Source organism: Bos indicus, chromosome 4 (genome assembly GCF_029378745.1).
Source record: "Bos indicus isolate NIAB-ARS_2022 breed Sahiwal x Tharparkar chromosome 4, NIAB-ARS_B.indTharparkar_mat_pri_1.0, whole genome shotgun sequence".
NCBI classification, from domain to species: Eukaryota; Metazoa; Chordata; class Mammalia; order Artiodactyla; family Bovidae; genus Bos; species Bos indicus.
Genome location: NC_091763.1, coordinates 45,675,599 through 45,691,301, shown reverse-complemented (window position 1 = coordinate 45,691,301; position 15,703 = coordinate 45,675,599). Strand labels below are relative to the sequence as shown.

Below are 15,703 nucleotides of genomic sequence, written 5' to 3'. Positions count from 1 at the left end.
TAATACAGAAAGCAAGTGTTCTGCTGTAAGAAGAAATCCATGTTCTTTTTTCTTATAGACAAGCAATCATCTCCTCGGACCAAAACCATTTCCATTAGACAGATTATTAGCAATATTATATAGTATTGTGGACAGCAGAGTTGCTCCAACAGCAAATATCTTCTCCCAGGTAAGCTTAATGATAGGGCTGTTATATATTTTCTTTATCTTTATGAAATTCTTCAGGTAGTGTGTCAGTAGAGTTCCAGACATTTAGATATTTGGTCTGCATATGTTACTACTATAAAATGAACAATGTTCTTGGTAAGTAATTGAAATTCAAAATATATAGTCTTTGAGGGTATCACTGAATTTACATATACTTAAGATATAACTGATAACAGAAACAACTTCATGTTTCTAGGCTTTTTCTTTTTTTAATAAAGAAATTTAATAATGATTATCTTGCTGATTAAAAAGTGACTTCATGATTAAATTGTTGAATATAAATAATATAAATAAATATAAATATAAAAATGTAATGAACAAGTTTAAGAAATGTATTTGTAAGAAAATGATCTATAATATTCTTATTCCTCATATGTATACTTTGCAACTTGGCAATATTCATTTTTTAAAAAAGTGATATAGTTTCCAAAATGATTAAGTTCTCAAAATTTTCACTAGATGGCAGCAGTAGCATAAAAATAGGAAACATGACCTTTATAAAGTAGTTAAGCTTCTTTTTTTGTTGTTAACATTTAAGAAAAACCTATTCATTGAAAATATAGTCACAGACTTCTCCTGTGGCTCAGTGGTAAAGAATCCACCTGCCAATGCAGGAGACATGGGTTCAGTCTCCGGTCCGGGTAGATCCTTTATGCTCCAGAACAACTAAGCACGTGTGCCACATCTATTGAACCTGTGCTCTAGAGCCTGGGAGCCGCAACTGCTGAGCCCATGAACTGCAACTGCTGAAGCCTGCACCACAGGGCCCATGCTCTGCAATAAGAGAAGCCACTGTAATGAGAAGCCTGCACGCTGCAACTGTAGAGTAGCCCCCCAGTTGGTGCAGCTAGAGAAAAGCCAGCATGGCAGCAAAGACCCAGCACAGCTAAAAAGAAATAAAATAATTTTAAAAAATATATAGAGTCACAATAGATCTCTTAAGTGGTTCAGAAAAACAATACTCGGCACATAGTGTGAATGGATAGAAGAAAAGACAAATGATGGCACTAGTATTTACGGAAAAGAAGTGTCACCTCAGATGTTTCAGTTAGCATTTTGTTTTATGTATATGTTTTTAGGTTGAAAACATGTAAATAATATTTACATTTCAGTTTACTGCAAATAAATATGGTTCGTGAATAGATGTTAGATTTTATAATCTAATGCATGATGGTAACCTTTAATGCTTCATTTAAAGAAGTCTCTGGTGACCAAAAATAGGTATATTCTCAGTGTGCTCAACACACTGATAATTTTTATGTGAGTCAGCTTTATAGAAAATTGTATATACATTTATTACATTTTTGGAGAAAGGGAGTCTGGTGAGTTATTGAGTTATATAAATAGCTAGATGGGTAGGTGTATGGTTGCCATAATGTTGATAATTTTAAAAATTTTAATATGTATTACAGGAATTTTTTATGATCTATATGTATATGTTTATAATACATATAAATGCTTTTTCTGAAATTAGTTTTTAGTCAAATTGTACATTTTATTAATATGTAATACTTGATCTTTATTGTAAGGAATTGAGCCTCAAGAGGTGAAATGACTTTCTCACTATGACTGAGTAAATGTTCAAGAATTAAAGCCTAGAGAAGTGAACTAGACAGTACTTCTAAACAGAGCAGAAAGATGGTTGCATCATGTATGATTATTAATACTTCTTAGGTGCCCCAAAATTCCTTTTGTGGGAGACACATATAAGGATGAAAAATGAGAGTTTCTTTCTTTAAGAGACCTTATATTTTGGGGGGATAAAAAAACATGTACATAAAAAGTAGTATTGTAAGGCTGTGAGTGAATGCTAGATGGTGCAGCTGCAACGTTTACAGTAAAAAGAGGTCATCTCTGGATTGGACAAGAGGAGAGAACTTGAAGGCATCACAGTAAAGGTGAAAAATAGAGCTAAGTTAATGAGTAGGATTTTTTTCTTTAAATACTTCTATTTCTAACTTATATAAATGATGTGTGTTTGTTGTACAAAAATGTGTAAATAAAAAAGGAAAAATAATAGTAGAGTTAGCTGACATTTTATATCCGATGGGTAGTATTTATAGAACTTTAAGAGGGAGGACAATATGACCAAAGTGTGGGACTAGGAGAAAAAAACAAGACACAGTTGCGTGAGGCGAATGTGATAACCATTACACTAGAGAAACATGACCCGTAAGACACACATTTGTGAAGTGTCACACCCTATGAGTTGAGAATAAGTGGGGTTATATGGTAGCCCGACTACTAAAATTACAGCTATTTTAGTTGTGATTTTAGTTGTGATGTAGTAGTAATTTTAGTTGTGATGTAGTAGTAAGTAATACTGCCACTACCACACGTCACACCTTACATATTTACCTAACATTGGTAGAGCATTTCTAGCAGCAGATGTAGGTTTATAAGGATGGACAATCAAAACAATGATAGGCTGCTGATTTAGGGATCTACTTGCTACTCTGAGACTTTTATAGATGAACAGTGTCACCGGTCTTTGTTTTCAGTAATGTCTATAATGTTGTACTTAAGCAATTTAGCACAAAATCGATCTTTGTGTTTTAATGAAGCTAAATTCTTTTCAGCTCTAACGACCTCAGCCTTTTCATTCTTTATCTCGTCTAGTTAGCAGTCTTCAAAATGATAAATTTTGTATATTTAAAATATTGTTTTAAATTAATTTGTTTATTTGATGAAAAATCATTTAGTACTTCATCTCAGTGACTCCATTTAGGATACAAAGGTTGGAGGAGATAGTACAAAGGAATAAATATCCATAGATTCTGCATCCATAGTGTCAACCAACCACAGATTGAAAATACTTGGAAAAAAGAAATCCAGAAAATTCCAAAAAAAAAAAACTTGAATTTGCTTCAGTGGCAATATTTACCTAGCATTTACAACTATTTAATAGCATTTACATTGTAACAGGTACTAAAGATAATCTAGAAAAGTTATAAAATGTGTGGGAGGTTGTAACTAGGTTATACACAAACACTGTGCTCTTTTATGTAAGGTACTTGAGCACCCTCAGATTTTGATATGGAGAGCTGGCGGGTGGTGTCCTGGAACCAGTCCCCAGGATATTGAGGGTGACTGTATAACTAATTCTAGGAAGTTTACATTTACTTTTGTTCGGTCAATAGAATATCAAAGAAAATTAAAAAAAAAAAACATATTGTCTTTAAGAACAAAATGTGACAGAAATTGCATCCAAAAGAAAGGTACGTCTCCCATGTACCTTGTATTTTTTTCTCCCCATTATCTCTCACTGACTTCTTTTTTTCTCCTTTTACTTATCCATCAAAACTATGCTTTTGCCCATGAAGTGAAGTGAAGTTGCTCAGTCGTGTCTGACTCTTTGCGACCCCATGGACCGTAGCCTACTACGCTCCTCCGTCCATGGGATTTGCTAGGCTGGAGAAAATCCAATACTAGAGTGGGTTGCCATATAGGAATGACAATTTGTCTTTAACTTTTAAGTGCAAAACAAAACTAGGACATTTGTATTGGAAGTACTTATTTGATATGAACACTAGATGGCAATATTGCTGCCTTGTAGCTGTAAGATGAGCAGGAAAAATGAGCAGGAAAAAGCAGAAATAGTAGCTTTTTACTTGTTAATATTGTCTTTGATATTTAGAGAGAGCTGTTTGTTAATTTAATACGTTGGATTGTTTGAAGAAAAAAAATCCTGAAGATATTTATGAGCATACTCACACTTCTACTTTTTCATTAAAATGTAAATAAAATTGGTAAGGAATTGTGTTGCATGAATACTTTCTACTTGAAACCAAATTGCTTTATATTGGTTATCATATGTCTGTGTGAGATAGGAAAAATTATTTTTCTATCCATTTTGTCTGTTTTAAGGATTTGTTTTATAGTAATTTGTTATTTTAGGTTATGCTTTTAATTTATCTTTTTAGTTCTTTTTTTGTCTTTTTTTTTAATCTTGAAGAAAAATGAAAATTTGTTTGGAAGCTTTATTTCACTGTTTTGATATTTCTGTGTCTTCTCTTACTCAACCTTGCCCACTCCCTCCATAATCTTACAGTTAGGTGAAAGCAGTAAAAGTATGGTTCTTTAAGATGTCAGATGTATCACTTATTTTAAAATATTAAGCCATATCACTTTATCTTTTCCAAGAGGATAGAATTGCTGAAGAATTTATTCCTGAAATTATTGATACAGGTTTCTAAAGTGGCTATTAAAAGGAAAATTATCTTTAAAAAATTAAGGACATTCAATTACATATATACTTATATCACATTGTTATTGATCTTATTTGATCAGTTAGCATTTTGAAAAATTACTTTTGAAGGTAGTTCACTGTAATTCTGCAGTTTGGGAGTTTTAAAATAATAACTTGTTTCTTTAATTACAAGGAACAGTGCACTGTGAATTAATTTCTAGAAATAACTGGAAGATAAAAGGAGCGTAATTCTTTTTTTTTTATTTTATTTTTAAACTTTACAAATTGTATTAGTTTTGCCAAATATCAAAATGAATCCACCACAGGTATACATGTGTTCCCCATCCTGAACCCTCCTCCCTCCTCCCTCCCCATACCATCTTCTTGTTTAGTTATACATAGTTTACTAAGAAAAATTTTAAGTGAAAATATCCTTATAAATTTATTTTCATTTTAAAGAGTATAAATAAGGAGCATTTTGGAGCCAGGTGTAGTAATGTACAGTTATTTTTTCAAAAATATGCATTTCCGTTACTATACTCATTTGAATTCACATGATACTGTATATTGGAATAGATTTGGACTTTTCAGTTCAGTCACTCAGTCCTGCCTGACTCTTTGTGACCCATGGACTGTAGCACACCTGGCCTCCCTGTCCATCACCAACTCCCAAAGCTTACTCAAACTCATGTCCATAGACTTGGTGATGCAATACAACCGTCTTATCCTCTGTTGTCCCCTTCTCCTCCTGTCTTCATTCTTTGCCAACATCAGGGTCTTTTCCATTGACTTCGCATCAGGTTCTTTGCATCAGTTCTTCGCATCAGGTGACCAAAGTATTGGCGCTTCAGCATCAGTCCTTCCAATGAATATTCAAACTGATTTCTGTTAGGATGCACTGGTTGTATCTCCTTGCTGTCCAAGGGACTCTCAAGATTCTCCAACACCACAGTTCAAAAGCATGAATTGTTTGGCACTCAGCTTGCTTTATAGTCCAACTCTCACATCCATACATGACTACTGGAAAAACTATAGCTTTGACTGGATGGATCTTTGTTGGCAAAGTAATGTCTCTGCTTTTTAATATGCCATCTAGGTTGGTTATAGCTTTTCTTCCAAGGAGCAAGCATCTTTTAATTTCATGGCTGCAGTCACCATCTGCAGTGATTTTTGGAGCCCCCCAAAATAAAGGCTCTTACTGTTTCCATTGTTTCCACACCTATTTGCCATGAAGTGATGGGACTAGATGCCAAGATCTTAGTTTTTTGAATGTTGAGGTTTTTTTTTTTAATATAAATTTATATATTTTAATTGGAGGTTAATTACTTTACAATATTGTATTGGTTTTGCCATACATCAGCATAAATCCGCCACAGGTATACACATGCTCCCCATCCTGAACCCCCCACCCTCTTCCCTCCCCGTACCATCCCTCTGGGTCGTCTCGGTGCACCAGCCCCAAGCATCCAGTATCATGCATCAAACCTGGACTGGTGATTCGTTTCATATATGATATATACATGTTTCAATGCCATTCTCCCAAATCATCCCACCCTCTCCCTCTCCCACAGAGTCCAAAAGACTGTTCTATACATCTGTGTCTCTTTTGCTGTCTCACATACAGGGTTATCGTTACCATCTTTCTAAATTCCATATATATGTTTTAGTATACTGTATTGGTGTTTTTCTTTCTGGCTTACTTCACTCTGTATAATAGGCTCCAGTTTCATCCACCTCATTAGAACTGAGTCAGATGTATTCTTTTTAATGACTGTGTAATACTCCATTGTGTATATGTACCACAGCTTTCTTATCCATTCATCTGTTGATGGACATCTAGGTTGCTTCCACGTCCTGGCTATTATAAACAGTGCTGCGATGAACATTGTGGTACACGTGTCTCTTTCAATTCTGGTTTCCTCTGTGTGTATGCCCAGCAGTGGGTTGCTGGATCATAAGGCAGTTCTATTTCCAGTTTTTTAAGGAATCTCCACACTGTTCTCCATAGTGGTTGTACTAGTTTGCATTGTGTAAGAGGGTTCCCTTTTCTCCACACCCTCTCCAGCATTTATTGCTTGTAGACTTTTGGATTGCAGCCATTCTGACTGATGTGAAATGGTACCTCATTGTGGTTTTGATTTGCATTTTTCTGATAATGAGTGATGTTGAGCATCTTTTCATGTGTTTGTTAGCCATCTGTATGTCTTCTTTGGAGAAATGTCTGTTTAATTCTTTGGCCCATTTTTTGATTGGGTCATTTATTTTTCTGGAATTGAGCTGTAGGAGTTGCTTGTATATTTTTGAGATTAGTTGTTTGTCAGTTGCTTCATTTGCTATTATTTTCTCCCATTCTGAAGGCTGTCTTTTCACCTTGCTTATAGTTTCCTTTGTTGTGCAGAAGCTTTTAAGTTTAATTAGGTCCCATTTGTTTATTTTTGCTTTTATTTCCAATATTCTGGGAGGTGGGTCATAGAGGATCCTGCTGTGGAATGTTGAGTTTTAAGCCAACTTTTTCACTCTCCTCTTTAACTTTCATCAGGAGGCTCTTTAGTTTCTTGTTGCTTTCTGCCATAAGAGTGGTGTCATCTGCATATCTGAGGTTATTGATATTTCTCCCAGCAATCTTGATTCCAGCTTGTGCTTCATCCAGTCCAGCATTTCTTATGATGTACTCTGCATATAAGTTAAATAAGCAGGGTGACAATATACAGCCTTGACGTACTCCTTTTCCTATTTGAAACCAGTCTGTTGTTCCATGCCCAGTTCTAATTGTTGCTTCTTGACCTGCATACAGATTTCTCAAGAGGCAGGTCAGGTGGTCTGGAATTCCCATCTCTTGAAGAATTTTCCGGTTTCTTGTGATCCACACAGTCAAAGGCTTTGGTATAGTCAATAAAGCAGAAATATATGTTTTTCTGGAACTCTCTTGCTTTTTCTATGATCCAACGGATGTTGGCAATTTAATCTCTGGTTCTTGTGCCTTTTCTAAATCCAGCTTGAAAATATGGAAGTTCATGGTTCATATACTGTTGAAGCCTGCCTTGGAGAATTTTGAGCAATACTTTGCTAGTGTGAAATGAGTACATTCGTGCGGTAAGGAGCATTCTTTGGCATTGCCTTTCTTTGGAGTTGGAATGAAAACTGACCTTTTCTAGTCCTGTGGCCACTGCTGACTTTACAAATTTGCTGGCATATTGAGTGCAGCATTTTCACAGCAGCATCTTTTAGGATTTGAAATAGCTCAACTGGAATTCCATCACCTCCACTAGCTTTGTTCAAAGTGATGCTTCCTAAGGCCCTTTGACTTCACATTCCAGATATGAGTGATCACACCATCGTGATTATCTGGGTCATGAAGATGTTTTTTGTATAGTTCTTCTGTGTATTCTTGCCATGTTTTCTTAATATCTTCTGCTTCTGTTAGGTCCATACCACTTCTTCCCTTTACTGTGCCTGTCTTTGCATGAAAAGTTCCTTTGGTATCTCTAATTTTCTTGAAGAGATCTCTAGTCTTTCCCATTCTATTGTTTTCCTCTATTTCTTTGCATTAATCACTGTGGAAGGCTTTCTTATCTCTCCTTGCTATTCTTTGGAACTCTGCATTCAAATGGGTATATCTTTCCTTTTCTCCTTTGCCTTTTGTGTTTTTCTTTTCTCAGCTATTTGTCAGACCTCCTCAGACAACCTTTTTGCGTTTTTACATTTCTTTTTCTTGGGGATGGTCATGATCACTGCCTCCTGTACAATGTCATGTTTGGACTTACGTTTATTTGTAAATTAGCTCAATTTTTTCCCTACAAGTATTGCATTAATTGTAGTAGCATTTAGTTATTAACCATCTGTATTTTGCTCGTTTAAGTTTTGGTTTATTGATATAGGACATATTTAAGCTATTTTGGTAATTTTTAAGTGAATTTATCATTAATCAGAAAGCAGAATGATTTAGTTATTTTATGTATGGAGAGTTTTTGAGGCAGGTGCTTCATCTCTAATTTACCATAGCTGTAGGACATTTTTTGCTAAAATTTTAGGTAAGGTTGCATTTACTTATTCAACCAAAAACCAATTTTTGGCATTTTTCTTCAATTATAGGCAGATGTATAGAACATTTATATAATTTTCAGTTTCAATGATGGGATTTTGTCCATATTTATGTGATTAAAAATGTTTAGATATAATTTAATTCAAATTTCAAAGTCAATATTCCATCTTTTTTTGCTAGTTGAAATTAAAATTTTCTTTCTCTGCTTAAAATTTTATTTAACAGATATTTTTTAAGGGCTTATTATATTTTACACTCTATGTTATATAAAGAGAATACAGAAGTCAAGCAAGTGCAGTGCTTGTTCTCAAGGGCCTTTTAATCAGTCTATACCTTCCTCTGCCATTCATTAGTATTGTGTGCAGCTGCCGAATTATATCACAGTTAATGTATATGTATTTTTACTGGGAGGGCATTCATACCGAAGGAACTAATACTTAAATACTTAAAGTGAGTATGTTTCAGGAGGGGGGATACCTCCAGGCCTTGAAAGGAGGCTCTTGTCCAGTACTTGGAAATGAATTGTCCAGGGAGACACACATGCTGACAAATGACAAAGCAAGAGACTTTATTGGGAAGGGGCACCCAGGCAGCGAGCAGTAGAGTAAGGGAACCCAGGAGAACTGCTCTGCCACATGCTCACAGTTTCTTGTTTTATGATAAATGAAATTAGTTTCCTGGTTGTCTTTGGCCAATTCTTCTGACTCGGGGTCTTTCCCATTGGTGCACACATTGCTCAGCCAGGATGGATGCCAGCAAGAAGAATTCTGGGAGGTGGTAGGATGCGTGGTATCTCCTTCTGACCTTTCCCAAAATCTTCAGTTGATAGTGACTTATGAGTTGTGTATTCCTTACCAAGACCTCCTGTCCTAAAATAACTCAGGCAAATGGTTATATGGTGTCTGGCGAGGGTAGGTGATTTCAGTCAGTGTGTTTCCCCTGACAAATATATTAAAACAGGATTTTTTTCACTTCAGTAGTCCCTGCTGTTTTATAATATAGATATTTGAATATCTTCTTCCAAGTTAAATAGCAAACCTATTTGTTGAATGTTTCCTTCTGACAGTCCTTGAACTTAATGTTATGCAGCATGACTGTTTGATACCTATGTCATACCTAAATTTTGCTAATAATTATGTGAATCTCTTAAAACTTGAAACTCTTTCAGTTCAGTTCAGTCACTCAGTCGTGTTCAACTCTTTGCAACCCCATGAATCACAGCACGCCAGGCCTCCCTGTCCATCACCAACTCCCAGAGTTTACTCAAACTTATGTCCATTGGGTCAGTGATGCCATCCAGCCATCTCATCCTCTGTCGTTAGCTTCTCCTCCTGCCCCCAATCCCTCCCAGCATCAGAGTCTTTTCCAGTGAGTCAACTCTTCTCATGAGGTGGCCAAAATATTTAGGGACAATAAATACTCTGTTGTGCATAGCACATTATAAACTAAGTGGCGTTTCTTCAAGTTACATGGCTGTTTTTCAAATACTTTGTGGTTAAAAGTTACGCTCATTATGTTACTTTTTTATATGCAATATTTCAGGCTAAATTTGTACGTTTTTAACCGAAAGCACTTCAGTCAAACTCATTTTATAGACTTATAAAACCTTTTTACCTTAAAAGTTAGTATATTACATAATACAATAGTTGTTTGGCTTATATTTTTGAAAAAGTAGTTATATTTATCAAATGCTAGTCACGGAACATCAGAAATCATAGATAATAAAATACTATCCATTGCATATATTGGTTAGATAAGAATTTGAACTTGATAAACATATAATGTCCTACAATTTAGATATATAAGATATTCATATAAAGTGATGTAAGTATGATAATTACTTTTAAAGAAAATGAAATTGGTGAACAAAAGGGACAGTTTTACTAAAAACAAATTCCCTGGTTACTGGAATACTAGAAAATGTGAAAAGCTGTTCTTTTATGATTTCTCTGTGTTTCATTTGACTTGTACCAACATTCTAGTGCCTCTATAATATACAACTGAAATGCTTGATGCCATTAAGGTTAATTATATAAATCATAGGAAATATCCTGAATGCTAGCACTTTCTAATAATCTTACTATTTTTGTTTTTCTTAGCCACAACTGAAATTGTGAGGCATTCCGTTCCAAAGATAGCACAAGAACCTTACTTAATGCCTACTTTGCCGATGAATAGGTCAGCAAGGGTACTGTTTGATGGAGACGGGCTCTTCTCTAGCAGTGAAGAGCCTTACTGTCTTGAAGCTCTGTCTCCACGGGGCTAGTAAATTAGATTCTGAAGTCTCCTGATACTCTTGGTGTAGATATGTTACCATTCTGCCTGTCAGACTGCTCTGCTGTAAGTGCTGATTTCAGGGGACTTTTTTAAAACGGTTTGGGATGCTTTATATTTGGAAAGAGTAAAGTTGAACTGTGGTTGGTTTTCACTAGCTGCTCTATTATTGTAAGGAATACTGATATTACCAAGTATTAGTAGTATTACCAAGGTTAATAAAAAGCACAGGAATATTTTACTATGTTGCCCAGGTATAAAATCTTTCTTATTTTCATTTATAAAAGGATGGTGTTTACACCTGCTTTTCTCCTGCCTTCCCTAAATCTGGTGTTGAATTTCTTCAGTGTAGCCACTTTGCCTTTTGTGAATATATCAGCCCAGCAGTAGGCATTTTTACTGAACTCCAGAAAAATAGAACCATTGTTTAAGGGTGACATGTAAAATACTGCCTAAGGGATAGAAAAATTGTATAAATTATGCTTTCAACTGTTAAAGAGAGTACTGTTTTGGAACCTTATTCTTTGTAGGCAGTATTTTATAACTACCTTTCTAATAAATATACCAAATGTATACCCTTTATTTGCATTTTTTAGGGGGAAATGTGTTTAACACCAATAAATTTTATATGACTTTGCAAATTTTTTTACTGAAAATGGACAATTTTATATGGATATGGGCTTACACATGTCTATTTAAGTAAATCTCTTAATATAGAGTCTGTATAGGCAAGTGCATACCTTAGAGCTTTATGACTAGATTATTTTAATGAGGACAGGAGTTTTAGCAAGAACAACTTAGGAGTTAAATGATTTGGAAAAATCTACGTTATGGAAATGTGTGCTACATTTTAAAATGCGCTGTAAAAAGTTGATTAAAAGAAATGTTTATGCTTAAGGGGGTTTCCAATGAAAAATTGTCTTGATTCCTTGTCAGCTCACAACTGATCAGAGTCCTTTGGAGGATATTGGCCTCATCTACCTATAAGTAGATATTTTTCAAGAGCTTGTGCTGCACCAAGTCCTTATGAGAAACTAGGGTCTTTAGTCCCAAGTCACTTTTAGAACCTAAGGTGCTCCCTCACTTTAGCGCTCTAGTGGTGGAGAGTTGAATTTCCAACAATTAGGAATAAGAAAGGGAACTAGTTTTACCTAGGGCTGTCTAATTTATTCCCTTTGCTTCAAATGCTACGTGTATGCTAACTTTTGAGTTCTGAATTTCTAATCCTTTTCCTCTAGCTCTGGACCCAGATTGCCAACAGCAGTCATACCTGAATGTGCCTTATTTATAAACACTGATACATCCAAAACCAAATTATTCCCTAAATAATGTCCTAACTGGTCTTCCTGACACTGACATCTTCAAATTTGTTTTGCATACAAGCATCAGAAAAAAATCTTTGAAAAATAAATATGCTTTTATGTTTATGGTTTTTTTTACTGAGTTGCATTGTCTGTGGACTACATTCCATAACATTTCTTGTGAGGCCCTTCACAGACTGGCAGTATTTTCAGCCACTGTCATATTCATCTTGTACACCATTCACCGTAAGCTCTTTCTTCTCTGAAAACATACCCATTTTTCTTGTTGTGTTGTTACATGTGCTGTCCTCCAGCACTGTTGAGCTTTGTTTGATGCTTATGGTCCACACCCCCACAATGCCATTTCTTAATGAATTCACATTTTGCCTCCTTTCCTATGTATTAGGCATTACCTTTTCTAAAGTCAGGTAATTGGATTTATACATATCACTAGCATAGCACTCATAGTGTGTTATTGCCATTGTATTATTGTCTCTCCTAATACCTTAAATTCTTTGTGGGTATAAACTTTGTCTTTATTTTTCTGTCTTTTGCACAGTGCCTTGAACATGGGATTCATTCACTGAAAGAGTGACTTCCCATTCTTGTAAGCATGAAGTTAAGGCCTTCCTAGATACTAAAGATTAGAGACACTATCTTTAGTTCCTCTAAGTATAAACATTCATGGCACTTTTTATTTGAGTGTTTTCGAAGAGTAACAATCCACTCCCTGCCTAAAAAAAAAAAAATACAAATTCAAAGTGATTTTAAGTTGAATTAGCTTTGAAAATATTTCCCTCCTTTCCACTGTAGCACTCATCACCTCTACTTTTTATTTGTAAAAAATGTCAGTTGAACTCTTGATATATGCCATATGTTCATGAATTATCACATTACTTGAATCAAATCAAATGTGTTTCTTTTTGGGTTGTATGGACCTCATACACTGATATATATCACATTTTTTATTTAAATAATTTAATGTTTCAGATTGTAAAGCTCCTCCAAAACAAGCAGGATAGGATGTTTCACAAATCAATTAACATATATACCAAGCTATGAAAGTATAAAAATAATGAGCATGTTAAAATTTAATTACAGTTGTAAATTGATTTCCTTTTGTTGGCAGAAAGAACATAGTTTATTAGCCCAGGAACAGGTTCACACTGTTTTAACATCAAGCATTTCCAGCTGAAGCTTATTAGTGACTGCCTCTCAGATTAAGGGTAAAAAACCCTCCCTGTGGTACATGAACTCCTATTGTTAAGACATAAATAATCAGCTCATCTCCTACATGGATGAGAACAAAGAAGATAATAGTACACAGAGCAAAGATTAACTTAGCAAATATTGTGTAACCCCATTAAAGATGTAAATTTTAAAATATCTTATGTTTAAGGAGATTTTTATTTTTATCTATGAATGCCTCAGTCATGACATAGGTGCTAGTTGGAGGGAGGAAAAATAACTTTGGCTTTTGAATTAGGTAGATGCATTATTTTAAGCTAAAGTAAAATAAAATCCTTTAATTAGTGTCAGTATGCTGCATAATATGTATATGTGTGTATATGGGCATATGTGTATAAAGGCTAAGGAAATACTGTTTTTTTGATAGCAAGAATATTTATTTTCAGATATTTAGTTTCATTTATTTTTAAGCCAATGACTAAAAACCAGAATTTACATTTTAAGGAAAAACACCAGTGAAAATATGCCTTAAACTAGAGGTAAAGAGACTGACTTTTTGTACAGCTTTCTTTTTAAACTTTATTCTGTATTTTCTAGTCCAGAATCTAAATCCTCACTTTGGAAAAAAAAATGCATTTTCTAGGCTAATTTTTATTCAGTTTCACTCATTTGAATTTGAGTTTGATACAGTAGACAACAAAAACAGCTCTGGAGAACAGTGTATACCCCCCTAAAATCTGAAAATTATTGGCAAAGGAATATGTCTTCGTAGGGAATAGAAGCCAAGAAGGGGAGTAATAATTTCCCCACAGAAATTTAAATTTACTCAAACAATTATTACAATATTTCTTGAAAATGATTCGCAAGTGTTTCAGGAAAGACCAAGTAAAAATTCTTGATGTTTATCCTAACTTTTATTCAACTATTACATATTTTGTATGATTTATAGTCATTATTTTTTTATAAGTTATCTTTAATCCACAAATGTACAGGAAACTTTTTATAGGAAATTTTGCTTTGGGATACCATTTTCAGTGTTGTCTAATAATTTCAGATTTTCAGAAATTGTGCTTTTTCCTCCACTCTAATTTATCTTTTAAAAATTAGGCCTTAAATAATTTCATATGTAATATGTTTATTTTTCATCTATGAAAGGTTTGCACATCATTTGTTGTTGTTATTTATTCACTAAGTTGTGTCCAGCTCTTTTGTGAACCCATGAACTGCAGCCTTCCAGGCTCCTCTGTCCATGGGATTCTCCTGGCAAGAATACTGGAGTGGGTTGCCATTCCCTTCTCCAGGGGATCTTCCTGACCCAGGGATTGAACCCACATCTTCTGCTTGGCAGGCAGGCAGATTCTTTACTACTGAGCCACCTAGGAAGCCCATTACACATCATTAGGTTAATAAATTGCATATTAATATTACTTTGACATCAGACCTCTCATATTTGATAATTTTGTTCACAGGATTGTTGACTGTTGATTCTTAAGGCTATTATTACCTATATCCCTGGGGCAGGACTTTTGCCTGTATTGAGATGCTTCTTTATCTTTTTTGTTACAACTTTATTTGCATTTTCCTTGTGTTTTATCTGCAGTGGCTTTGCTGCCGAGTTTCTAACCTTGAGCAGACTCCCCTTTCACGGTGGAATGCTTTCAGAGTTGTCATTCTACTCACTTTTCCTTATTGTTGCCTTCTGTAAAGCTTTCCTTAGTCTCATTACAATGATGTCTTCCCTATATTCTGCATCTCCCTTTGGGATAGTGTAAGGAATATAAGCTTTGAAAATTCAGATTGTATTCAAATCCAGTGTAGTTTTTACTGCTATTTGCTCAGTGACCTTGAATATTTATTAACCTCTCTGAAATTGTTTCCTGTTCTGGAAATAAGCTTTATTTATAGTACCTAACTCATGGCTGGGCTCTTGTGAGGACTAAAGGAATTAAAGTGCCTAGCACTTTTGCCTGGAAAATCCCATGGACGGAGGAACCTGGTAGGCTGCAGTCCATGGGGTCGCTAGGAGTCGGACACGACTGAGCGACTTCCCTTTCACTTTTCACTCTCATGCATTGGAGAAGGAAATGGCAACCCACTCCAGTGTTCTTGCCTGGAGAATCCCAGGGAGGGGGAGCCTGGTGGGCTGCCATCTTTGGGGTCGCACAGAGTTGGACACGACTGAAGCGACTTAGCAGCAGCAGCAGCAGTACACTGCCTGTTATCTGTAGTCTGTAGATGCAGATCTGTCAGTGTCTATGTCTAGTCTTTAGAGCCTGGACTTAATAGCAAGTTTCAATCCCTCTTCCGTTAATTACCCATGGTCACTAATATTAAGTAGTTTCCCATACCTCTTATTTCTCTTCTCTCAAGTTTTGTCCATATCCTCTGCCAGATCCTGAGAAGAGTGAAAGCCAGTTACATAGTGTGTAATTTGAAGAGCAGTAGAAGAAAAGATAAAAGCACTGAACTGGGGTCTTTACTACAGTCATAGTTTTGACAGAC

At 35.2% G+C, this 15,703-nt stretch overlaps 1 protein-coding gene across 2 annotated transcripts in view; it reads left to right on the top strand.

Moving 5' to 3' along the window:
• The window catches only part of ORC5 (origin recognition complex subunit 5), a 93,417-nt gene that overhangs the window by 49,567 nt on the left and 28,147 nt on the right, over positions 1-15,703 (top strand). For both annotated transcript variants that reach the window (XM_070787717.1, XM_070787716.1), the window contains exon 13: positions 59-169. In XM_070787717.1, coding sequence (XP_070643818.1) covers positions 59-169 — 111 coding nt within the window. The remainder of the gene's footprint in view (positions 1-58; positions 170-15,703) is intronic.